This window comes from Bison bison, unplaced genomic scaffold (genome assembly GCF_000754665.1).
Source record: "Bison bison bison isolate TAMUID 2011002044 unplaced genomic scaffold, Bison_UMD1.0 scf7180017864464, whole genome shotgun sequence".
Lineage (NCBI taxonomy): Eukaryota > Metazoa > Chordata > Mammalia > Artiodactyla > Bovidae > Bison > Bison bison.
Window position 1 is genome coordinate 5,940,934 of NW_011495025.1, and position 26,968 is coordinate 5,967,901.

Below are 26,968 nucleotides of genomic sequence, written 5' to 3' on the forward strand. Positions count from 1 at the left end.
GTTGAGGAAACTAAAAACTCAGAGAGGCTAAATTATATATCCACCATCACTCAAGACTAGATCTCTGGGCTTCTCATCTCACAAGAGTGCTTCCTTCCCTATCCTACCTATTACCCAACAACTATTACAACAGACCCTGATGCTGGACAAGATTGAAGGCAGGAAGAGAAGAGGATGACAGAGGATGAGATGGTTGGATGGCATCACCACCTTGAGGGACATGAGTTTGAGCAAGCTCCAGGAGTTGGTGATGGACAGGGAAGCCTGGTGTGCTACAGTCCATGGGGTTGCAAAGAGTCAGAAACAACTGAGCAACTGAACTGAACTGAATTGATTACAACACAAAGTCAGCAGCACAAAATTTCAAAAACTTGCTAAAATTCCTGGTATTTTAGTCTTATTGCTCTATCTACATATATAAAATGTTTTCAAAGCAAAGAGATTGTGTTATCCACTAATCTGAATCTTCTATAGTTTTAATACAATGTGGGAACTTCAAGAAACAGCCAGTAAAAACTTGCTGGTTGACCCTACCAATGGCACACCTTAGCCACTCCTATCTTTTAGAGATTCATTCTTTCTCAAAAAGATGTTTAGTGGCTAAACATCTAGTCGCTAAATTGTGTCCAATTCTTTCGGGACTCCATGGACTGTAGCCTGCCAGGCTCTCTGTTCATGGATTTTCCCAGGCAAAAATACTGGAGTGGGTGGCTTCTCCAGGGTATCTTTCCCACCCAGGGATCAAATCCACATCTCCTGCATTAGCAGGCAGATTCTGTACCACTGAGCCACCTGGGAAGCCCTTCTAAAAAGATACAAAACACCTTTTAGTACTTTTTCACTCTCATTCATGTTCTCTTCCTGTACCCTTTTCTTTCTGGGTTCCAAACTTCATCATATCATTTGAAAGAGTATTTGGAAGTTTACGGGAAAGGAGATCAATAAATTGAAGTTCAACATGTGATTCTTGTTAGAATTATTTGCTCTGTGTTACTAACAGAGAAGGCTTCCCTTGTGGCTCAGCTGATAAGGAGTCTGCCTGCAATTCAGAAGACCTGGATTCAATCCCTGCATTGGGAAGATCTCCTGGAGAAGGGCATGGCAATCCACTCCAGTATTCTGGCCTGGAGAACCCCATGGACAGAGAACTTTGGTAGGCTACAGTCCACATGGTCACATAGAGTCTGACACGACTGAGTGACTAACACACACACACACTAATAGAGAAATGAAGTTTTTACTACTTTAAGAAAATGTTTACATATAGAGAATCTTTGTAAAAATATAATTATTGCAGAAATGAATCATCTTGTTAGAATTAGCAATTATCTCTAGGATTCTGTTAACAATTTCTCTCCTAGTTTGAAACTCTAGATTACTGCCTCTTAAAATTTAGGAAACCACCCAATATTCAACAAAGTGTAATACATCTAAACTATGGAATACTACTCAGCAATAGAAGGGAATGAACTATGATAGATACAACAACACACATGATTCTCAATATCATTATGCTGAGTGAAAGGACAGATACAAAGACTACTTATGATTCCATTTATGTAAAATTGTAGGAAATTCAAATTATAGTGACAGAAATCGAATCAGTGGTTGCATAGGCATGGGCAGGGAATAGAAGCAGGGAGAAGCAGGATCAGAAAGGAACCTGAGGAAACTCTAGGGGATGATGGATGTGTTCACTGTCTTTTGTTTTCATTGTCTTGAATTTCATGGGCATAGATGTACATCAAAATGTATCAAAGTGCACATTTTATGTACCATTTATCATATCTCAAATATACCTTATTCAAGCTGTTTAAAAATGTAATGTCATATAAATCACCTGGCGATCTTATAAAAATATATATTCTGATCTGGGCCTGAGATTCTGCTTTTCTAACAGTTCCAGGTAATGCTGGAACTTCCGCTCTGTGGACCACATTTTGAGTAGCAAGGTTTTATGTGACCTAATTTTACATTAGCAGGTATTGTGTTCATTTACAGTATATGGTATACTTTTTCTGTTCTGAAAAACCATAAGAAAACAAATAAAAGACTTACTTTGACAGGAAACCACATGTAGGAATCCTCTTCGGGATACATGAACATTCCATATTCTTCCTTGGTCATAGATTCAAATATACAGTGAAAAAACTCAGACTTCACCCCTTCCCCTCCAGAACGAATTTCTTTAATAAATTCAACCTGAGAAAAGAGGACATTGTCAGGTCCAGATTTAAAATATAATGCCTTGACATTTACAGAAAAGTTTCAAGCCTCCTGCCATCACTAGAATTCCCAGAACCCACTCTCCTCACCTAACCGTACTATGCTCTCTCACTTTGCTTCTGATAGTGGGTGCCGTGAGCCTGCTTACTGTCAGATTACTGTATAGTGAGTACATAGGTCCCTCCCATGGCCACATGAACCAAGTGAAGTGAGATTCTGGCAACACTCAACATTCACCAATTATGCTGACCAGCATCTTGAACCAAATTTTGATATACTTCAAACCCCTGAGCCCCTAAATTTCTCAATTTTTTTCTCTTGTCTAGCTTCCTCTCATGAGTCAAGCTTTACAACTTAGGCTACAGTCAACAAATATTTGGTTTCTTCTGCCTCGCCCCTCATTAGAACTTCAGATAAACAGCCCTCCCTCCCTGTCAGCCTGGACATGGCACCTTTGTCGGAAATTTCAGAGCTGACTGCCCAGAGCCCTCATCTGAGCATCGACAAGAACTGGTCCCTCTTTTCTAAAGTCTACCTCTGGGATTTGCAGTGCGAGTACTATCTTAGATTTCCTCCCATCTCTCTAACTACTCTTTGTTGTAAATATTTATGTATTTATTTGGCTGTGTCAGGTCTTAGTTGTGGCACGTGGTATCTTTAGTTGGGATATGCAAGATCTTTAGTTGCCGCATAGGAACTCTTAGTTGTGGCATGCATAATCTAGTTCCCTGACCAGGCATCGAACCCAGGCCCCCTGCATTGGAAGTGTAGAGTCTTATCCACTGGACCACTGAGCAAGTCCCTCTAACTACTCCTTCTATACTTCCCTTCCTGTTTGTTTCTTTCCATCTTTTTAATGTAAATATCACCAAGCTTCACTGAGAGTTCTCTTTCACTTCTCTTTACCTAGATTTACCTCCTTGGCCTTGTCCATCATCACCAAGGGCCTGCCTCACATTCCATCAAGATATACCAAGAATAAATTAAGCTTGCTTCTGATTTTCTTACTTCCACTCATTTATACAACAAGGTTGTCTTTGCTATGGTCAGGACGTGCTCATAAAGAGCTCGACAACCTTGCCTTGTTGAGAGTCTATATTTTGATTGGATTTCTCTTGAAGTTTACCTTCTTACCTCTTTGTCATTTCCTGTAGGCAGAATCACTTTCTATTGATTTCCTCATAATCAAGATTTAAAGGAAAATAGGTACAGAGGGAGACAAAAACTAGAAAGCCTAGCTTATAAAATCCTTTCCTCATTTTCCATCAGAATCCTGAGACCCAACTCTCAGAGTCTGACTTCCTCTCTGAGAACCTAACTTTTCCCTTCTTAGCTGATATCAGGAAAATACACTCCCCTCTGGACAGATGCCAGCTCTCACCTACAAAGTTAATCTTTATTCTGTGGGCAAAGGATCTGAAGTACCACACAGTAAAAATCCTACAGATGCCCCCAAGGATGAAGTGAAGGATGGCTAGGAAATGGAACCAACACAGTGGAAAGTCTGTGACTAAAACTAGAGCCAAAAGTACACATTCTACCCACTGCTTGCTGAATGCATTCATTGCCCCAATTCTTCACCCCTCCTTGGCCCAGGTCTTTCGCATGTGGCTTTATAGTTCCTCTCATTAAAAAGGCTGAGTATATTATGCCAGCCCTTGACTTGAGTTCAGCCATGTGACTTGATTTGACTAAACCAATGTTTGTTGTCTAACTGGGCTTGCTATCTTTTTTTTGGCAGTGGCTTGGCAGGTGGGTTTGGAGGGGCCTTGCTATCTTGTACCTCTGACACTGATATGCGAACATGTTTGTGGGTCCTAGGAAGAAGATGGACAACATAGGAGTCAGGGCCAGACTGCCTGAGCCAGGCCAAGCCTAGGTAACCAATCCCTAGCCAATTCTCAAACATGTAAACAGGTACAGACAAAATCTGAAAAGCCACTCAGATGAGTTCAACTTAGAGCAGCAGTCTCAGCAGAACTGCAGATCTGTAAAATTACTATTTTAAGTCACTATGCTTTGGGATGGTTCATTATGAAGCATTTCTGTAGCCAAAGGTAACTAACTATTAGTTAACTCATAGAGCCAATGATCAATTAAACATCCTGGAGCTTTTCTCTGAAGGGTAAGCAAGGAATCCTGGAAACCATTAGGCTGATAACTATAGTTGCAAATACAGGTTCTCCTTGTACCACATTATATAAATGTTCCCCCGACACACATTAGTAAAAATATTATGAGGAGTTTTAGCGTACCACTAATATTTTCTTGAGGTCAGTGTCTTCAGCTTGGCTTAACTGACATAGAGCATCTTCAACTAAGTGACTTCGTCTGACGCTAAGTGTAAATAAAGGAGATTCATCCCTTCTTTGCAGAATTATTCCCCTAAAATCCATGTAGTTGTTCACTTCAGATTTCTAGAAAAAGAAATATTTTAGGAATCCTCATAGGAATACAAGAAATTATTTAATATTTCAAATAAACATTTTATATAGCATACATTTATGCCAACCATTGCTATATATACTCATATTGCAATAACTTAAGTAAAAGAACATTTAACTATAATTTGGAAGACAAAGAGATCATAAAATCTATGGCACCAAGGAATTGTGCAAATGATGGAATACTCAGTTCAGTTCAGTTCAGTTGCTCAGTCGTGTCTGACTCTTTGTGACCCCATGAATCGCAGCACACCAGGCCTCCCTGTCCATCACCAACTCCCGGAGTTCACTCAAACTCATGTCCATCGAGTTGGTGATGCCATCCAGCCATCTCATCCTCTGTCGTCCCCTTCTCCTCCTGCCCCCAATCCCTCCCAGCATCAGAGTCTTTTTCAATGAGTCAACTCTTCGCATGAGGTGGCCAAAGTACTGGAGTTTCAGCTTTAGCATCATTCCTTCCAAAGAAATCCCAGGGCTGATCTCCTTCAGGATGGACTGGTTGGATCTCCTTGCAGTCCAAGGGACTCTCAAGAGTCTTCTCCAACACCACAGTTCAAAAGCATCAATTCTTCGGTGCTCAGCTTTCTTCACAGTCCAACTCTCACATCCATACATGACCACTGGAAAAACCATAGCCTTGACTAGACGGACCTTTTTTGGCAAAGTGATGTCTCTGCTTTTGAATATGCTATCTAGGTTGGTCATGACTTTCCTTCCAAGGAGTAAGCGTCTTTTAATTTCATGGCTGCAGTCACCATCTGCAGTGATTTTGGAATACTACACAGCCATAAAAAAAACTAACAAAATTTTGCCTTTTGCAGCAACATGGATGGACTTGGAGGGCATTTTGCTAAGTGAAGTACAACGTATGGAAAAAGACAAATACTGTATGATATCATTTACATGTGGAATCTAAAAACTACAACAAACTAGTGAATAAAACAAAAAAGAAGGAGACTCACAGATACAGAGAACAAACTAGTGTTTACCAGTGGGGAGAGGGAAGCTGGGAGGGGCAATATAGGAGTAGAGGGGAAGAGGTACAAATCATTAGATACAAAATAAGCTACAAGTATATATTGTACAACACAGGGATATAGCCAATATTTTATAATAACTATAAATGAAGTATAACCTTTAACAATTGTGCATCACTATATTGTATGTCTGTAATTTATATAATATTGTACACCAACTATGATTTAATTTTTTTTTTTTTTTAAAGGTTAATGGGAAATGTTACAGTGGAAGAATGTGGTCACCATCTGAACCCACTGATGAATCTCAGAATGAACAAAAGTGAAACCACCAGAAATAATGCACTGAAATATGGAGAAGTGAAAATAAATTGGGCCTGGAATTTGCTTTACAATACTTAACAAAAATATGGGAATTCCCTGGTGGCCAGAGGTTAGGACTTTGAGCTTTCACTGCTGAGGGTGAGGGATCAAACTCTGTCAGGGAACTAAGATCCTACAAGCTGCATGCCACAGCAAAAAAAAGAAACTTTAGCAAAAATCGTAACAACTAAAAATTTAAAAAATGATAAATGAAGTATGGCAAAATGTTGATGACTGCTGAAAATTTGTGCTGGGGTTTAATACGCCATTATCTCTACTTTGTATATATTTGAAAATTTTACATAATAAAAAATAAGACATACATACCAGCACTCTTATTTGGGAATCAGCTTGCAATAATTTAATTTTGGACATCAAATTAAAGACAAATGGAAAATCACTGAAAATAATCGGACTGAAGTTTTCTGCAGGTATCTAAAAATTAAAAAGACAGAAGAATTTTGATAATCAAAAGAAAAGGAAACCTTCATTCCTTTACCTCACTACCCTAAATTATTTACCTCCATACTTTATAGAATTCATTTTTAAGAATCTAAATTACCTAGAAACAAATTTCTAGGAAAATGCATTTGCTTTGTGGCTGAAAGATACTTTAAGTTATCCAAGAGCATCTACTTTAGCAAATTCAGCATTACAATGAAGACATTTTCAGATCTTAACTTACAAAGAAGCTACATAGCTATTAATGTATTTCCCTTTCCCTTTTAAAGTACAAAAAAATATTCAGAAAGTAAAATATTATTCTTACCAGGTTTTTTTCCCTATAAATCACTCTTATTCTATCTTCATAAAAGTTCAACAAAAAGGAGACTTCATTTATGTGGAACATATCTTCTGATAATCGACAGTTAGTTTTGTTTACCTTAAAGAAAATACAACCTGTGATATTTTCTATCAATGAGTAACTTAATCTATTTTTATATATGCCTCAGTTCAGTTGCTCAGTTGTCTTTGCGACTGTCGCTCTGACTCTTTGCAACCCCATGGACCGCAGCATGCCAGGCCTCCCTGCCCATCACCAACTCCCGGAGTTTACCCAAACTCATGTCCATTGATTTGGTGATGCCATCCAACCATTTCATCCTCTATCGTCTCCTTAACCTCCTGCCTTCATTCTTTCTCAGCATCAGGGTCTTTTCAAATGAGTCAGCTCTTCGCATCGGGTGGCCAAAGTATTGGAGCTTCAGCTTTAGCATCAGTCCTCCAGTGAATATTCAGGGTTGATTTCCTTTAGGATTGTTGGTTTGATCTTCTTGCTGTCCAAGGGACTCTCAAGAGTCTTCCCCAACACCACAGTTCGAAAGCATCAATTCTTTGGCACTCAGCCTTCTTTATGGTCCAACTATCACATCTGTACATGACTACTGGAAAAACCACAGCTTTGACTGTATGGACTTTTGTCAGCAAAGTAATGTCTCTGCTTTTTAATACGCTACTTAGGTGTGTCAAAGTTTTTCTTCCAAAGAACAAGTGTCTTTTAATTGCATGCCTACAGTCACCATCCACAGTAATTATCAAAATATCTAATTTTTAAAAATGGGCAGACGAACCAAACAGACTTTTTTCAAAGAAGACTTACAGATGGCCAACAAGTACATGAAAATATGCTCAACATCATTAATCATTAGGGAAATGCAAATCAAAACCATAGTGCAATATTACCTTATGGCTATTAGAATGGCTATCATCAAAAATACAAGAGAGAAGTGTTGGTGAGGATGTGGAGAAAAAGGAACTTCCATGCACCATTAGTGGGAATGTCAATTGGTGTGGGCACTATGGAAAACAGTATGAAGGCTTCCTCACAAAATTAAAAATAGAACTACCACATGATCCAGCAATCCCACTTTTGGGTATAGAGCCAAAGGAAATGAAATCACCCGCTCAAAGAGATATCTACAGTCCCATGTTCATTTTAGCCTTATTTAGAATAGCCAAGATAAATAAACAACCTAAGCGTCCATGGACAGATGAATGGATAAAGAAGATATGGTGTGTATATATGTGTACGCATATACACTGGTACATACGTATATACACAATGGAATTGTATTCAGCCATGAGAAACAAGGAAATCCTGCCATTTGCAACAACATGGATGGATGGTGAGAACATTATGCTAAGCAAAATACTTCAGAGAAAGGCAAATACAGTAAGATATCACTTACACATGAAATCTAAAAAAAGCTAAACTCAGAAACAGAGTGGAGTGGTGGTTTATAGAGTTGAGGGTGGGAGAAAAGGAGAGATGTTGCTCAAACGGTACAAACTTGCAGTCACAAGATAAATAAGTTCTGGGGATCTAATGCACAGCATGGCGATCATAGTTAACAATATTGTACTATATAGTTGAAAGTTGCTAAGACAGTAGATCCTAAGTATTCTTACCACACTAAATAAACAGTAACTATAAGTGTTTTGTAATATATATGTGTCTAGAACGGGAAAAAGTGGAAGTAGTAACAGATTTTATTTCTTTGGGCTCCAAAGTCACTGAGGACAGTGACTGTAGCCATGAAATTAAAAGACTCCTGCTCAGTGGAAGGAAAGTTATGACAAACCTAGAGAGAATATTAAAAAACAGAGATACCACTTTGCTGACAAAGGTCCATATAGTCAAAACTATTGTTTTTCCAGTAATCGTATACAGATGTGAGGGGAACACATGTATACCTGTGGCAGATTCATTTTGATATTTGGCAAAACTAATACAATTATGTAAAGTTTAAAAATAAAATAAAATTAAAAAAAAAAAAAACCAAAAAAAAAAAAAAAAAAAAAAAAACCAAAAAAAAAAAAAAGAAGAAGACTGAGCGCCAAAGAATTACTGCTTTCATAATGTGGTGCTGGAGAAGACTCTTGAGAGTCCCTTGAACAGTGAGAAGATCAAACCAGTCAATCCTAAAGGAAATCAACCCTGAATATTCACTGGAAGGACTGACGCTGAAGCTGAAGCTGCAATACTTTGGCCATCTGATGCGAAGAACCGACTCACGTGAAAAAACACTGATGCTGGTGAATACTGAAGGCAAAATGAGACGTGGGCAACAGAGGATAGTAGGCAACAGACTTAGTGACTGAACAACAACAAATCAAATTAACACATTGTATACCTTAAACTGATACAATGTTCTATTTCAGTTATATCTTAATAAAGATGGAGGAAATACACTACTTTAGAAATATGAGTGCATTATTACTTCTGAAAAGCACTAACTTTTGCACATAATACCTTCTCCTATTGAGACTGATATTTTGTGGTGAAATAGTACTCTTGCCTGGAAAATCCCATGGGCGGAGGAACCTGGTAGGCTATAGTGCATGGGGTCGCAAAGATTCAGACACGACTGAGTGACCTCACTTTCACTTTCTTTTTGTTTTGGTTACTGATTGAGCAATTTATATTTATAAAAGCATCTATTTTAGCTAATTATTTTTCAATTAAACAATACCAATTTAATTCTGCTCTTCTATTTAAAATGCTCTGGTTCCTTCCTGTCCTCCAATAATTATTAGATTTATTAATAGCCTAATCTTAGGTTACTTCTGGATTATGTTATATACACTAATGAAAATGCTGAATCATTGTCATATCTGAGTATTTGTGCCTGTAATATATTACATATACACTATATACATATTATATGTACTATGTAATATATTCCACCAGAGTCTATCCAGTTAGCAAAACAAACAAAATTCTAAATATTTAAGGTCTGAATCAAATATTTTCATTCTTGTTGTGGAAAATAAAATAAGACTTCAACTGGCTAAGAACTAAGGGAACTTGATTTAGTAAAATGGTATATACATGAACCCTTACCTTATACACGTCTTTCATCACTTCCAGAAGAGTTTTAACATTGTGGTTACTCTGAACAGTTTCAGTCCAGCAAACCATTTGAGAGATGATGGCAGTTTTCAGCATCTGGACAAGTGAGCTGAGAGAAGATTCTTGCAAAGATGTCCAACACCGCTCTGAGAGGTGTAAAATCAGCCACGATAAATATCCACCTCCAAAACACTTCTCTCAGTTTTCTTAGTTCTTTAATGTAAGAAATAGATCATATTTTCCAGTTCTGATGGCATAACCCATAAATCATGGGATAACCTTTTTGAAGGATAACATCCTGGACAATATTTATTACTCACAGATGTGGAAAAAATGTTTGCTCCCTGATTAAGTATCTTTGGAATTAAAAGCTCAAATTCAGGTTTCTGAAAAAAATGTGTTGATAGTTCATATTTATGCTTGATTACTAGATTGATTTCATGATTTTCAAACTGAAAATTCCACAGGGTATTTATAAGGTCTGAAAATACACACAGGTGAAAACACAGAATACATATGCACACACACACATATACACACAAAGACACGAAATGTGATCAAAGACAATTTTAATCTGAAAAAAAAATTATCTATGTTTTCAGACTTTATGATCACCTACGATAGATGGATATATTTTTAAATTAGTTCAGTAACAATATTTTAGTATCACTGAGTTACAAACTGAATTTCTGTACCTTTAAAAGAAAATTCTCAGAAAACAAACAAGTCAAATGTTAAAATGTATTTTCAAGTTAATGTAATTAAAATAGTATGACCCAGATGCATGAAAGGCAGACAATGTAGCAGACTTCACAAATGGAATCAAATATACATGAGACATTGGTATATGATGAAAGAGGCATTGTGTATTATCAGGGAATGAAGCAGATCACTTAATAAATGTGTGACAACTGGAAACTGATCCAAAATAATGAAGTGTAATCAAGATAAACTCCATATAGTTCAAAGATTTAAACATAAAAATTAAACAATGGGGGGACAGATATATTGGGAGATGGATTGATATAAACACATTACTATATATAAAATAGATAACTGATAAGAACCTACTGTATAGCACAGAGAACTCTACTCAGTACTCAGTAATGGCTTATATGGGAAAGGAATCTAAAAAAGAGTGGATTTTTGTATAACTGATTCACTTTGCTATACAACAGAAACTAATACAACATTGTAAATCAACTATATTCCAATAAAAATGAATTAAAAGAATAAAACAATGAATATTCTAATAGGAACATGGGAAATCTTTAAATTTTATCATGAGGTAAACTTTTTGAGGAAAGATCAGAAACCATAAAAGAAAATGTTAATACAGTAGGCTGCATAAAAGTGTTTAAAAATAATTACGCATGGCAAAAATACCAAAAAGTAAAAAATTTCAGTAACCTAAAGGAAAAAAATTGCAACTCATCTTATGGATAAAGAATTAATTGTTGGGACTTCCCTGGTGGCCCAGTAGTTAAGAATCCACCTGCCAATGCAGGGGATACAGATTCGATCTTTGGTCCAGGAAGATCCCAAATGCCAAGGAACAACTGAGCCCGAGAGATACAACTACTGAAACCCTCATGCCTAGAGCCCATACTCCACAACAGGAAGCCACCACAACGAGAAGTCCTTGCATTGCAACAAAGAGTGGTCCCCGCTTGCCTCCATGAGGAAAGCCTGCACGCAGCAACGAAGACTCAGCGCAGCCAAAAATAAATACAAGAACTGTCTTAGTAGTTTAAAAACTTCAAATAGAAAAGAAAGATACTAACAACAAATGGGAAAATAGGTAAGAGGAGAGAACTGATGGTTTGTAGAGTATGATATACAAATATAACTGAATATAGGGAAAAAAGCACAACTTCACTCATAATGAGACAATTTAAATTAAGATATTCTTAAAAATTCCCTGGAAGTCCAGTAGTTAGGACTTCACCCTCGCACTGCATGGGGCATGGGTTCCACAAGCAAGCCATGTGGCAGGGCCAAAAAAGAACAAGAAATAGATTCTTCTTTTCAGAGTGGTATAGACCAAAGTTTGGTTTACACTGTGGAGAAATGGGCGGGCTGACGCTTTCATATTAATTGATGATGTCTAAACGGTACATCTTCTGTCAGAGCTGCCATGTTGCCCAATTCCAAGGGTGGGTGATAATGTGAATGGTGACCACTTAAGTTGGGCAATATGGTGGCCCTGATGTCTGTGGAGGGTCACTTGGCAAAATCTCTCAAGATTTAAAATGCACACACAATCTGATCCAGTAATTTTGCTTTCTGAAAATTTCTCTGCTTGTGTAAATATATATATAAATATATTCATATAAATATATATTAAATATGTATAATTATAATTGTAAGAAAGCAAAATTATTGGGTCTATATATATACAAAGAAATGTATGTTAGAACTGTTATAAGAGCAAAAATTTAGAAACAACTATTCACGTACATGAATAGAATACTATTCAGCCATTAAATTGGAATAAAGCATTCATATAAGTCAGGTAATGTAATGATTTCCACAAATCACAATATAGTGATTTGTGGAAAAAAGCAAGTTGCTGAAGTATGTATGCTACCATTTGAAAAAAAAGAATACATTTCTATATGTTTTTATGGAGTACCTTTCAAACATTATGTAAGAAACTCTACTCTGTAACTGCTTTGTGGGAGGGAAATTAGGTGGCTATTTCATTGTATGTATCATCTTTGCATCTTTTAAGCTTTGGACCTTGAACATTAGCTCAAAGTCATAAAAGGACATCTCAAAGCACTGAATAAAATAAAAAACAAGAACACAAAGATAAACATTGTTCCTCTCATGTCTGATCAAAATACCTAAAGTTTTAAAACACCATAAACAAAAAATTTTAAAATATGGTTTTATCTTGACTGAATTCTCTATGGTTGTGAAATTCTGAGGTCGAGTCCATGACCAAGTCTAGGAATTACACATGTTTTGTAATAATAAGAGTAGTGATTATCTACTCAATCGTGTCTGACTCTTTGAGACCCTGTGGACTGTAGCCCACCAGGCTCCTCTGTCCATAGGATTTTCCAGGCAAGAGTACTGCAATGGGTTGCCATTTCCTTCTCCAGGGGATCTTCCCGACTCAGGATTTGAACCCATGTCTCTTGTGTTTCCTTCATCTCCTGTGTCTCCTATATTGCAGGAGGATTCACTGAGCCACCAATGAAGCCCATTATAATAGTTTCGAAATCAAGCAGGATCCTGTGTGGTCCTCCTTAGTACAAGGGCCTTCTTGTGTCTCCTTCCTGCGTTTTCCCTGCTTCTTGTTTGCAGGGAAAAGGCTTCAGCCTCCTAGACCTTCCCTGAGTTTCAAAGGGCAGAGTCAAACTGTTACTCATTAGGAAAGTGAGGGAATGCAGAAACAAAGGGAAAGCAGTCAAGAAACAATAGTGGAGGGATGGGGTGGGATCCTGGTTCCACCTCAAAGGATATATAAGACAGTTTGACATATATCTCTGAGTTCTACAGGAACTAAGACTCTCACTCAGGTGGAGGATGGTAACTTCAGGCTGAGCACACGCACTTGAACCCCAGACTGTTTACAACCAGAAGGCTGAAGACTGAGATTCCTAGAGCACCACCCTGTTACCTCACCACCAACCAATCAGAAGAAAGACACACTCAGCAGCCCTCCATGAAAATTTTTCTTTAAAAACTCTTTCCTGAAACCCATGAGGGGGTTTAGGTCTTTTGAGCACAAACTGCCCATTCTCCTTGCTTGGCACTTGAAATAGACCTATCTCTGCCCCAAACGCCAATGCTTCTGTTTGTTTGCCCTCAATGTGTGTCGGGCACACAAACTTGAATTTGACAATAGCTTTAGGTTAATCTTTTCAATAATACACATATCACATACTCAAACATTTGTATAGTGTTTTCAAATCTATCTAAAATCTGTTACAAATTCTATTTCAGACAGTATTCTATTGAGAATACAGATAAAGTGACATAAAAGTAATCAAGCTTACTCAGGACTTTTGAAGATTGATTGGTCATTTTACGAATAGCCTCTGCAAATGGAACCACCAGAGTTATATAGTTCCTGGAATCAAGCATGACAGGACACTCTGGGAGCAGAAGGAAGACTGATAAAGCTTCTTGGTGTGAAGAACGACATGGAAGAGCCCCAAGCAGATTATCCTTGAGACATGCGGTTATCTGTGGTTGAAAAACAATCAGGGAAAGGCCCAGGACATATTAGATACAGTATCATAAGAAACAAGATATAAGAAGAGAGGTTTCATATCTACTATGTTCCTAATGGAATAATAATTTAGTTTTCCTAAAACCTACTATTCAAACTCCATCACTCCTTGATATCCCAAATCCCCCTAAAGTAGTATGTGAGAACCGTCTTCCCTATTTTATGTTGGAGTCAATTAAAGAAATAAAAGTGAAATCACATGCCTGGACCTACTGAACAAATCGTGAAGGTTCCTCAATTAGAAGGGATCCATACCTAAATCTATCTCACCTAAAATATACTGTAGCAGAGAAAATGGCACATGTTCATCTCACCAATCCTGTTTCATCTTCCTTCAGGGCTCACAGGAAGATGGCATTGCCCGGCCTTCCTGCAGTTAGGTGGAGCCATGTGACCAGGTTCAAACTAATGGAATGTGAGGGAAGGTGATATATGATACTTCCAGGCTTGACCCCTGAAGCCTCTCTGTGACCTTTCACACCCTTTTTCCTCATCTGCCAATCAACATGAAAGATCTACCGGAGAATTTTATGGCCCTGGGGCCTAGAATGCCACAGAGAATGAGCCTGAGTCACCCCTGAATGAGCTTGGGTGGAGTTGGGGAGGGTAACAGAATCTGCCATGCCCAAATATGCCACTCTGACATGACAATTATTTTAAGCTGAAGGCAAGTGAGAAAAAGTAGACACAGAATGAGCTCTCTGGCCTCCCCATTCTTCCTGAAAACAGAACATAATTCCCCTCATCAAGGTGTCCTCCTGTCCACAACTTCCCATATCAGGAAGGGCATAACAGTCTCACTAGCAGAGCTGAGCTGGCCCGCCACACAGCAAACCTTACTACCTAGCCCTTATCTACCATTACTTTCTTCATATATCTGCCTTCCACCATTTGCCATCTAAGAAGCTCAAAGTCCTTTTCCTTTGTCTTTTCACTTCTCTACAAAATTATTGTTCTTCATTTGCTAAGTTGCTATCATGAAGTGAAAGTGAAAGTGAAGTCGCCCAGTCGTGTCCAACTCTTTGCGACCCCGTGGACTGTAGCCCACCAGGCTCCTCCATCCATGGGATTCTCCAGGCAAGAATACTGGAGTGGGTTGCCATTTCCTTCTCCAGGGGATCTTCCTGACCCAGGGATCGAACCCAGGTTTCCCACAAGCAGGCAGATGTTTTAACCTCTGAGCCACCAGGGAACCATGGACTGTATAGTCCATGGAATTCTCCAGGCCGGAATACTGGAGTGAATAGCCTTTTCCTTCTCCAGGGATCGAACCCAGGTCTCCCACATTGCAGGTGGATTCTTTACCAGCTGAGCCACAAGGACAGCCCCATAATACTGGAATGGGTAGCCTTTCCCTTCTCCAGTGGATCTTCCCAACCCAGGAATCGAACCAGGGTCTCCTGCATTGCCAGCGAATTCTTTACCAACTGAGCTATCAGAGTTGCTAGAGAGGCCCCAATTCTAACCACTCCTTAAAGTTACTCATCACTGAGTATTTCCATCTATATGCAGGATGCACATGTTAATAAACTTGCTTTTCTCTTGTTTGTCTATCTTTTCTTAGTGTAATTTGCAAGGTCCCAGCCAATGAAGCTAAGATAAGGAGAGAAAAAATAATATTTTTTTCCTTCCCTACAGGTGCCTCCTACCTCAACCCTCTTTGGACTTTGGTGTGAGAAAAAAATCTTTACTGTGTGAATAAGCCATTGAGATTTCGAAGCTGTTTGGAGGAGCTTATATTTGGAAGAGGTAATCAAGACGATGTTGCCCCTTGAACTGGACCTGGGCAATCAAAGCCTCCTCACCCACTCCCACGTGTTTGGAATGTATGCTCTGCCCGCTGTTCCCACAGTTGGTACGTTCCAAGGACCCTGGCTTCAGAGAGTAAGGTATTCTGAGACCATCTGGATGGTATATGTGACTGAACCCAGCAGTTAATGCCTCTGTATGAACTTGAAGATTCCAGGGGTTGGGTGTAGAGACCTACTCATTTCGATGTCACCCAAGACAAACCTTGTAAGTTCCCTGGCTTATTAAACCTGCCACCTTCCAATCTGGAGTGGCTGCCTCTTTCTTCAGTCTTTCCTGGTCCTCTGATCACAGGAGCCAGTTTCTGAACCAATAGTTTATTTATTCTAACAGATCTTAGATACTCTTTAACTATGAATGTCTGCCTCTACATAAGGATTAAGTAAGATGATACATAAAATAAACTGTGAAGTACTGTATATTATTGTTATTATTACATTAATGTTCTTGCAATTTGTTTTTTCATATATTCAGAAGAACATGACTTCTGTTGAATGCTATTAGGTATACATGAGAAAGGTGTACAAAGTCAAATAACATCAAAATAGGGTCAAAAAAGCTAGATTTCTTTTGGCGTATAACATCACAGAGTATTTGATTTACCTGTGTGCATCATGACACCATAATAGTATGCAGTGGTCCCAAAGCTGCTTCACTAAGAGCCCCTTTTTATAGAGTATTCTTCAAAACTAATGTTTCTTAGCACTTATATTAAGTATAGCACACCAAGTAATCTCCCACATCACCTAAATATTTTTGTTAAAAATATACTTGATCACATTTACTATTCTTACTTTTTCACTTTGAAAATTAAAATAGTTTCTACTGCATATTAAGAAACTCTCTCCCCCTTTCCCTTCAAAATGTAGGGACCCACAACAGTATAAAGATGATTTTAGACTGAAGACGTCAGAGATACAGCTAATAGAAGAATGAACGGAAAGAAGCTTTCAGAGCTTTCCTCATCTGACTAAAGGCAGAGGCTTCAAGAATGAAGCAACCATACATTTCCTCCTAACTGGGCAGGCAAGTGAGCTACACTGCCAGGGAAAAGACCCTGCACTTGAGCTTGGATGAGAAATTGCATAAACAAACCTTACTGCAAACTATCCTATCTTCCATGTATCCTCCTAAAAGCCCCTCTGTTTCCCTGAAAAGTTCATTTGTTTTCTCACAGAAGCCCTTTCTATCCTTTCCCTAAAATTGGTGTATAAACCCTTATTCCTAGCTGTTCTGTACAAGAGTAGAACTTTTCTTTTCTGTCAATCCATCTATTGTTATTTGGTAGGTCCCCAAACATACTGGAGGAGGAAATGGCAACCCACTCCAGTGTTCTTGCCTGGAGAATCCCAGGGACGGGGGAGCCTGGTGGGCTGCCGTCTATGGGGTTGCACAGAGTCGGACACGACTGAAGCGACTTAGCAGCAGCAGCAGCAAACATATGAATCCCATAATGCTCTTTTCATAAATTATACTTCTTAAACATTGTTTTTCTCATACTGAAAAAGAAATACTGTATCTACTGTACATTTAAGCATTCAGTAACAAAGGTGCGTCTAGTCAAAGCTATGGTTTTTCCAGTTGTCATGTATGGGTGTGCGAGTTGGACTATAAACAAAGCTAAGCGCCGAAGAATTGATGCTTTTGAACTGTGGTGTTGGAGAAGACTCTTGAGAGTCCCTTGGACTGCAAGGAGATCCAACCAGTCAATCCTAAAGGAGATCAGTCCTGAATATTCATTGGAAGGACTGATGCTGAAGCTGAAACTCCAATACTTTGGCCACCTGATGCAAAGAACTGACTCATTGGAAAAGACCCTGATGCTGGGAAAGATTGAAGGCAGGAGGAGAAAGGGACGACAGAGGATGAGATAGTTAGATGGCATCACCGACTCAATGGACATAATTTGAGTAAACTCCAGGAGTATGATGGACAGGGAGGCCTGGCGTCCTGCAATCCATGGGATTGCAAAGAGTCAGATATGATTGAGCGACTGAACTGAACTTTAGAAAATACTGGAGTAGGTCGCCATTTCCTCCTCCAGGGGAATCTCCCTGATCTCCCTAGAGATTGAACCTGCATCTCTTGTGTCTCCTGCATTGGCAGGTGGATTCTTTACCACTAGTGCCACTCGGGAAGCCCTGGAAAATAAAATGCCAGCACCTAAATCAGTAGTATTTCTCCTGGTGGCTCAGATGGTAAAGAATCTGCCTGCCATGTGGAAGACCTGGGTTTGATCCCTGGATTGCAAAGGTCCCCTGGAGAAGGAAATGGCAACACATTCCAGTATTCATGCCTGGAGAATTCCATGGACAGAGAAGCCTGGTGGGTACAGTCCATGGGGTCTCAAAGAGTCGGACACAACTGAGCAACTAACACACACACACCATATAGTAACTGCATAATAAACACTAGCCCCTCCTCTATCACATTTCTATCTCACTCAACTCCTAAGAAAATTAACTGTTGGTTAATTGGTTCCTGTAAAAAAATTATATTGCTCTATTTCTAAAGTGAATATTGTTTATTACCATCGAAGAAATCCATTCTTTTTCTGTTAACTTCTTGAAGGTATCTCTTGCCATTTCTAAGTCCACATCAATGGAAATCATTTCTCCAGGTTCTCTTTGGATGCAGGAAATGCAAAAATAAATAAACAGATTAAAAGAATATTTCTAACTTCATATATCATTATGTGTAATTTTATTTATCCTACAAAATTAGATATAATCTTTTTTACTTAAAGTTTGCATTCTTTTGAAATCATCGATTTACTTGGCACCAAAAGTTGTTTTTCTTTTTTTTAAGTTTATGTTTTCCTAAAAGAAAACAGGTAACAATTTATTACCTCAAGTTTGGACAGTTAACAATAGCAAAAGTTTACATGCTGTGTCTGAGAACTGAGATCCTTTACCCTTACACTCAGCCTGCACTATGGGAGTTGAAACTCCCTAACCCCATCTATTTTCCATCGATATTTACATTACTTTGGGATTCCACTGGGATTCCACTGTTTCATTAGCATGACTTTATTATTCCAAGACACTCCTGCCCAGGCCAATGGCTTGACTGTTCACTTTAGGAACTTCCTGGAACACAATCAACAGTTTATGCCCTAAAATTCTTTGCATCTGTTGTCTCAAAATCCTTGCCTTGATGTTTCCATCTGTCCTGGATTGTGGTACCTTTCCTCAGTCCTAATCAAATCCCCAACCCTCCCCTCCCACATTGAAAAGACCTGCCTTATTCCAAATTGCTAATTTTTAAAAATCCAAACCTGGCCATGCCCCTCAGAAATACTACAAAGCCTTTGTTTAGGTGTGGCATTTCCCTGGGTTGTGTTGATAATATTTGAGGAGCCTGCATTCTATATAACAATTTGTCTTTATAATATATTATTTAAAAATATTTCAAGTTTACTGGATTAACCAACCAATTGTAATACTAGGGCTAAAACATTCATACAAGTACTAAAACAAACTACTGTAAATTCCCCTTTAAAATAAATCTTCCTTTGCAACCTTTGGCATCTTAAGATCAAACCTTGAGGTTTCTCACTCCTGAGAAGGGAACATGGAAATTTTAGAAAGATAATATTCTTAGTGTAGAAAAGATTACCTCTATGTAGTGAGAACTAACTTAAGGCTACAGTGGGGAAGAAGGAGAATGAGTTGCATGGTAGAATCCCCTCCTTTGCTGCCTGGAAAGACGGAAAGAAGAGGAAGGCAAATGGGAGAGAAAGAGAGCAGAGAGAAGCAACGTCTTAATTTCTCATCTCCTGTCTTTGGCTAAATATGTGGAGACAAACAGGGATGCCCTGTGGGACTCTCAAATGACAACTGCCTCATGAGCTGTGGAGGTTAGAAGAGGGGGTGAAGGAAGCCATGACATTCAGCTTCCCTGGGCTTCTCTGGTTCCCAGGTGAAGCCTCTGGATCCAGCAGTTCCTCCAGTCTCCCTGAGGAGTGGCTGAGCATGCAGCTGGGTTAAGAAGCAAAGCTGAGAAATACCTGCAATAGGGATTAAGTGAATACAGAGTACCGCCTAGTGGCGGTTGTATACAGGTATCTTCTGAACCTGTGAGCCAACCTGAGGCCAAGTCAACAAGGGAGGGACAGGACGTGACCTAGCAAAGGAGGACTGGGAGGAGTTCCCACCAGCTGCAAGCAGACCTGTAGGCATCAGCCTCCAGAGAAGACAGATGGCAGCCTAATGTTAGTCGCTCAGTCATGTCCGACTCTGCGCCTCCATGGACTACAGCCTTCCAGGCTCCTCCACCCATGAAATTTTCCAGGGAAGAATACTGGAGTGGGTTGCCATTTCCTTCTCTAGGGGATCTTCCCAATCTAGGGATCGAACCCAGGTCTCCCGCATTGCAGACAGACATTTTACTGTCTGAGCCACCAGGTAAGCCCAAGGGCAGCCTAAGGGCCCCTTTATGCTGCTACCCACCCCACTCCCTTGTTATTGCTAAATTAATTATACAAGGAGGCCATCACACTGCAGTGGATCTCAGGCCACGGTGGCCTACAAAAGCAAACCAAAATCTAAGCCTGTAAATTCCTCAAAGTTATGAAATCAAAGCCTAAGGACAACCAATCAAAAAACAAACAAAAAAAGCCGACTAGGCTTTAAGATACAGCTAATCAAATGCTTCCTTTCTTTCTGCGTCTTCTCTATGTCTTTCCCTGAGCTCTTGCCACTGGAGCTCTCCACCAATTCCAAACTGGTGCTGTGTGATTCAAATCGATGTTCACTCTTATAAACTCTTACAATTTTTAACCTGCCTCACTTTATCTTTCAGTCATTCCCAGGTATATTATTGGAGATCAAACAGGGAGGGCAAGGAACAGTTGACCCAGTGTTCAGCATTTAACAAAGGAAATGATAAAACTACTAAGATCAAGTGTCAAACCAAGTAGCAGAGAACTTGGACTCTCCTCTGTGGTAATAAGACTGTTAATAGTTAAAATAAATAGGATGTGTTTTCCTTACTGGGCTCACAATAAGACCTTCAACGTGCAGCCCGGGCCTCTAAGTACATAAGTGAAGTTAGAATGAATTGATCACTCCTAGATACAAAGATTCTGGAAAAAACACCATTCTTGCCAATCAGATAACACAGGAGGGCAGGGCAGAGGAAGGAACAATGTAAATTAGAGATTACAATTTGTAGTAGTCCAATGGGAAATTCCTTTATAAAACAGAATTCTGTAACAATCCATGGAGTTTTCTATGTTGGATTTTTGGTTCATAGATAACAAAATGCACAAATTAAAATGACTGAGTCTAAATATTTCATTTAAAATATTCTCCAGTGTTTTAAATAAAGGTAAGTCTCTTTAAATAAAGGTAATTATAAATATTACCTCTTCTTTAAAAAACTTGCAGTCAGACAAGCAGGAGATGAAAATATCACTCTAATTTCACTGCAAAAATAATAAAATAAGGTTAAGTCACAACATACTACTAGCATGTTCCTTTTATTTTACTCAGTATATAACTGGTGATGTGGAATCATTAATAACGATAATAACTGCTCTCTTAAGAGTTTTCCAAATTCTTGCTATACTTTGTGCATGGTCTGCTAGATCTCATAAAAATCCTTCATAGCTGATTTGATCAAGTCATCTAGAAGTTGTGGAGCTGCAGAGAATAAACTGCTGCTGCTGCTGCTAAGTCGCTTCAGTCGTGTATGACTCTGTGCAACCCCATAGATGGCAGCCCACCAGGCTCCCCTGTCCCTGGGATTCTCCAGGCAAGAATACTGGAGTTGGGTGCCACTGCCTTCTCCAGAGAATAAACTATGAAGCTATAAAAAGAGTCAGTCTTGGGGATGGCTTTGTGGGACAGACAGAAAGCATTTCTGATTCACTCCTGAACTTCCCTCACCTATCAAAGCACCTGGCACATTGTACATCTTCAATATAGCCCAGTTAAATGAAGAATCAGTGAATATGTCAATGACTTCTTCAAACTACAGATGGTTTAAATCAAGATTAAAATGCAAATAATTTAATGACAAAGCCAACCCCTCTCTCCTATGTCTATGATAAAATGAACCAAGGCTTCAGAACCAAGTAAAAGTGGTTTCTACTTTATCAGATAGAGCCACCTCTTAGCCACTTCATCTTCTATACTTCTTTTTGCCACTGCCATCCATTTTTCTGTCAGAGACTGGTTAATTCGGCTTATTTCTGGCAGGGTTTTCCTGGGAACACTGGTGGAACTAGTATCCTTCTAGGAAGAAAAAAAAAAAAGAATGATCAGGAAAATACACACACACACCAAGTAGTAAGTAAGACACAGGTGGGAGACACATGGAACCTGCTCAGGCAGTGGGATTTGGTGGGAGAAGCCTTGGCATCAGACTGGCTGGCTGTTCCATTTCCCAGCCTGGGCCACTTTGATTGGTCTGAGCCTTAGTTTTATCATTTAAAAAGTGAAATAACACAAAAGAATTGAAAACAGAGACTCAAACAGATATGTGTATGACAATATTCATTGCAGCATTATTTACAATAGCCAAAAAGATGGAAACAACCCATGTCCAGGAACAGCATCAATGGATGAATATGAAATACTGTGTGCTCAGTTGGTTAATCATGGCCAACTCTTTTGAGCCCATAGACTACAGCCCACCGGGCTCCTCTGTCCATGGAATTCTCCAGGCAAGAACACTGGAGTGGGTTGCCATTTTTCTCCTCCAGGGAATCTTCCCAACTCGGGGATTGAACTGGTATCTCTTACTTACATCTCCTGCGTTGGCAAGCAGATTCTTCACCACTAGTGTCATCTGGGAAGCCCATATGGACTATGACTCAGCCACAAAAGGAAGGACATTCTGACACACACTGCAACATGGATGAACTTTGAAAACATTATGCTACATGAAATAAGCCCAATATAAAAACATGATTCCACTTATATGAAACAGGCTAATTGATAGAAAGGATATTAGAATGTACTTGGGGTCAGGGGTAGGGGAGAACTCAGAGTTATTATTTAATGGTTAAGAATTTCTGCTTGAGGGGGAATAAAGAATTTCTGCTTGGGGTGATGAAAAGTTTTAGAGATGGTTAGTGACCATGGTTGGGCTTCTCAGGTGGCACAGTGGTAAAGAATCTGCCTGCCAATGCAGGAGATGCAGGAGACACAGGTTCAATCCCTGGGTCAGGAAGATTCCCTGGAATAAGAAATGGAAACCCGCTCCAGTATTCTTGCCTAGACAATTCCATGGACAGGGGAATCTGGTGGGCTAGAGTCCATGGGGTCACAAAGAGTCAGACATGACTCAGCAACCAAGCAAAACAGTGGTGATGACTGTACAACACTGTGAGTACAATTAATATCACTGAATTGTACATTTTTAAATGGTTAAAATAGCAGATTTTATGTTATGTATGTTTTACTACAGTTAAAAAATGAGTTAACGATGACCACCTCTCTAGGCTCCCATTAAGACTAAAATACATTAGGTATACAAAGCCTTTCAATTCTAGGAAGAACTCAATAAAGACTAGCTTCTTTCAGCCCTTTAACCATCCACAGAGTTTTGCTTTTGTATCAGGGGCTTTCAAACTTATAACAGAATCATCTGGTGATCTTGTTAAAGCAGGGCCCATCCCCACAGTTTCTGATTCAATGGTCAGGAGTGGAGCTCAAGAATTTATATAGAGCAAATTTCTAGGGGATGCTGATGCTGATGCCTGCCGATTTGGGAGCCACACTTTGAGAACCGTGGTTCTTTACAATATTTGAAGCCAAATGGTTCAGTCAGAGGTGTCAGAGAAATTTGGGGAAAAAAATCTGTCTTTAATATATTATTTGAAAGACATCAGTGCTATGACTCCATATAATACCTCTGCTTTTGCTAAATTTATAATAAATCAGAGAATTCTGCATCACTTTTGTTTAATGCTTAACTAAAGACCTCTTGAGAAAGATGTATAACCATAATTCCCTTCACTTTCTTGATCTGAGTCCTGGGTGTCCCCTGGAGTTCAGTCATAAGGAAGCTTTTTTCCTCCAACATCCCAGGAACCTCAGGACAATGAGGTGCTTCGTATTGGCACTCACAGACCATTTCTTCTACTTTATTCTTCAAAATCTCGGCTCTTCGTAAGTGCGTGACATCAGACTATATCACCTGCCTCCCTGTCTTCTATGATAATCACCTGCCAAATTCCTAGGCACCACCCTTCAATAATTGAAAACTTTAGCATCTTGTTGACTGTATTCCTCAGCACAACCATGCCTGTCACCATTCTTTCCGTCATTCTTGGCAACTTCAGAATTAATGAACATAATTTATTTCCCTCCATGACCTCTCAATTCTTGATCTTATCTGTGCTCTTTTCCTCTGCTCCATCTTAGCCATCCAGGCCCTGGATCAGGGTTTCTAAACTGACACAGTGGACATTTTGCATCAGATAACCCTTCTTGTGGCAGGTGTCTTGTGCGTTGTAGAATGTCTAGCAGCATCCCTGGCCTCTACCCATTAGACATTAGTAGCAGCCACTCCAACGCACATGGCCCTCCCTCAGTTAGGACAACCTAAACTGACAGACATCTCCAAATGTTTCCGGGTGTGCAAAATTACTCCTAGTGGATTGCCCCAGATACAGGTGATATTTTGTTCTTTATAATTATCAATAATTGTTCTACCTTCTAAGTATCTACTGGAAACATACTCTTCTCGGATCATCATACACCATCCTTCCACTTCACTGACTTCACAGTGGTACTCCAGTCTAACATTCTTTGATACGGAAATGAGTTAAGACTTTGGGGCTGTTGGGTTGAAATGAATGTATTCTGCATGTAGAAAGGACATGAATTGACTGGGGGCAGTGGCAGAATGTTACAGACTGAGCGTTTCCCACCTAAGTTCATATATTGGAATCCTAGCCCCCAATGTGATGGTGTTAGGAGGTAGGGCATTTGGGAGGTGATTGGGTCATGACGGGGGAGCCCTCAAGAATGGGACTAGTGTCCTTATAAAGACCCCAGAGAGCTATTTTGCCCTTGTCCCTTTTGCCATGTGAGGATATACGGAGAAGACAGTCATCTATAAGCTGGAGGCAGGCCCTCACCAGACATCAAATGTGCTGTCATCTTTTTTAAGTCATACTGCATGGCTTATGGGATCTTAGTTCCCTGACCAGGGATCAAACCTGAGCCATGGCAAGAAAAGAATGAAGTCCTAGCCACTGCACTGCTAGGGAATTCCCAAATGTACCATTATCTTAATCTCGGGCTTCCCAGCCTCCAAAACTGTGAGAAATAAATTTTTGCTTATAAGCTACTCAATCTACAGTGTTTTGTTAATAGCAGCCAGAACAGACTAAGACACTTACTTTAACAGTGGAACCCACTCCAAAATTTTCTGAGGCCATTGGGCACTCTGATCTGTCAACTCTATTGTTTGTTCATTATCCATCACCCTCCTCATGTCTTTCTTACCCAGCTATGGTCAGCACTATAATCAGTCCTTTACAAATACCTTTAAGTCTTCTGTCTTGAGTCACCTGGGAAAAGTCCACCTATAGTTAATCTCAACTCTGAATTACTCCAAAGGAATCCAAGCAGCTTAACATCAGTGGAAAAAAATAAACAGTGCTGACTGACTTCACCATAAGCCTATGACCACAGATTTCAAATGGACACTCTATACTGGCTAGTAATCTCCCATAATGTTCACCTTCTCACTCTGAGACATGATTGCACACATTCCTTGTATTCCTAAACCTGTAGTGATCATCCTCTGCTTCTCCAAGTTTTAGATAAGGATTGTACATCACTAAGACCTTCCCTGGTGGCTCAGAGGATAAAGCGTCTGCCTGCAGTGGAGGAGACTCAGGTTCGATCCTTGGGTTGGGAAGATACCCTGGAGAAGGAAATGGCCACCCACTCCAGTATTCTTGCCTGGAGAATTCCATGGACAGAGGAGCCTGGCGGGCTACAGTCCACAGGGTTGCAAAGAGTCAGACACGACTGAGCAACTTCACTCAACACCCAAAAAATATATCCTTTTCATTAACAGGGGACTGGAACGCAACAGTAGGAAGTCAAGAGATACCTGGAATAACAGGCAAATTTGGCCTTGGAGTAAAAAACGAAGCAGGTCAAAGGCTAACAGAGTTTTGCCAAGAGAACACACTGGTCATAGAAAACACTCTCTTCCAACAACACAAGAGAAGACGTTACACATGGACATCACCAGATGGTCAATACCGAAATCAGATTGATTATGTTCTTTGCAGCCAGAGATGGAGAAGCTCTATATAGTCAGCAAAAACAAGACTGGGAACTGACTGTGGCTCAGATCATGAACTCCTTATTGCCAAATTCAGATGAAATTGAAGAAAGGAGGGAAAACCACTAGACCATTCAGGTCTGACCTAAATCAAATCCCTTACGATTACCACTAGACCATGCAGGTATGACCTAAATTAAACCCTTATGATTATACAGTGATCGTACAGATTATACAGAATCTATTTGAAGCAACAAATAGATTCAAGGGATTTGATCTGATAGACAGAGTGCCTGAAGAACTATGGACAGAGGTTCACGACACTGTATAGGAGGCAGTGATCAAGACCATCCCCAAGAAAAAGAAATGCAAAAAGGCAAAATGGTTGTCTGAGGAGGCCTTACAAATAGCTGAGAAAAGAACAGACGCTAAAGGCAAAGAAGAAAAGGAAAGATATACCCATTTGAATGCAGAGTTCCAAACAATAGCAAGGAAAGATAAGAAAGCCTTCCTAAGTGATGGATGCAAAGAAATAGAGGAAAACAATAGAATGGGAAAGACTAGAGCTCTCTTCAAGAAAATTAGAGATACCAAGGGAAATTTTCATGCAAAGATGGGTTCAAAAAAAAGGACAGAAATAGTATGGACCTAACAGAAGCAGACAGATTAAGAAGAGGTGGCAAGAATACACAGAAGAACTGTACAAAAAAGATCTTCATGACCCAGATAACCATGATGGTGTGATCACTCACCTAGAGCCAGACATCCTGGAATGTGAAGTCAGGTGGGCATT

General features: G+C 39.5%; 2 protein-coding genes across 3 annotated transcripts in view; one reads left to right on the forward strand and one right to left on the reverse strand.

Annotated features, from left to right (window-relative positions):
- PYURF (PIGY upstream reading frame) overlaps nucleotides 1–6,128 on the forward strand; it is a 78,991-nt gene extending 72,863 nt beyond the window's left edge. The window contains exon 2 of the mRNA XM_010860171.1: nucleotides 5,896–6,128. Within this exon, the coding sequence (XP_010858473.1) occupies nucleotides 5,896–6,049 (154 nt within the window). The 3' untranslated portion in view covers nucleotides 6,050–6,128. The remainder of the gene's footprint in view (nucleotides 1–5,895) is intronic.
- HERC6 (HECT and RLD domain containing E3 ubiquitin protein ligase family member 6) overlaps nucleotides 1–26,968 on the reverse strand; it is a 58,093-nt gene that overhangs the window by 13,218 nt on the left and 17,907 nt on the right. Inside the window, exons 9-17 of one of the 2 annotated variants that reach the window (XM_010860167.1) lie at nucleotides 22,033–22,157; nucleotides 21,287–21,346; nucleotides 18,450–18,543; nucleotides 13,874–14,063; nucleotides 9,855–10,009; nucleotides 6,780–6,893; nucleotides 6,338–6,445; nucleotides 4,482–4,643; nucleotides 2,059–2,202 (exon numbers count right to left, since the gene is read on the reverse strand). In XM_010860167.1, coding sequence (XP_010858469.1) covers nucleotides 2,059–2,202; nucleotides 4,482–4,643; nucleotides 6,338–6,445; nucleotides 6,780–6,893; nucleotides 9,855–10,009; nucleotides 13,874–14,063; nucleotides 18,450–18,543; nucleotides 21,287–21,346; nucleotides 22,033–22,157 — 1,152 coding nt within the window. The remainder of the gene's footprint in view (nucleotides 1–2,058; nucleotides 2,203–4,481; nucleotides 4,644–6,337; nucleotides 6,446–6,779; nucleotides 6,894–9,854; nucleotides 10,010–13,873; nucleotides 14,064–18,449; nucleotides 18,544–21,286; nucleotides 21,347–22,032; nucleotides 22,158–26,968) is intronic. The other variant, XM_010860168.1, reaches the window with a different exon arrangement.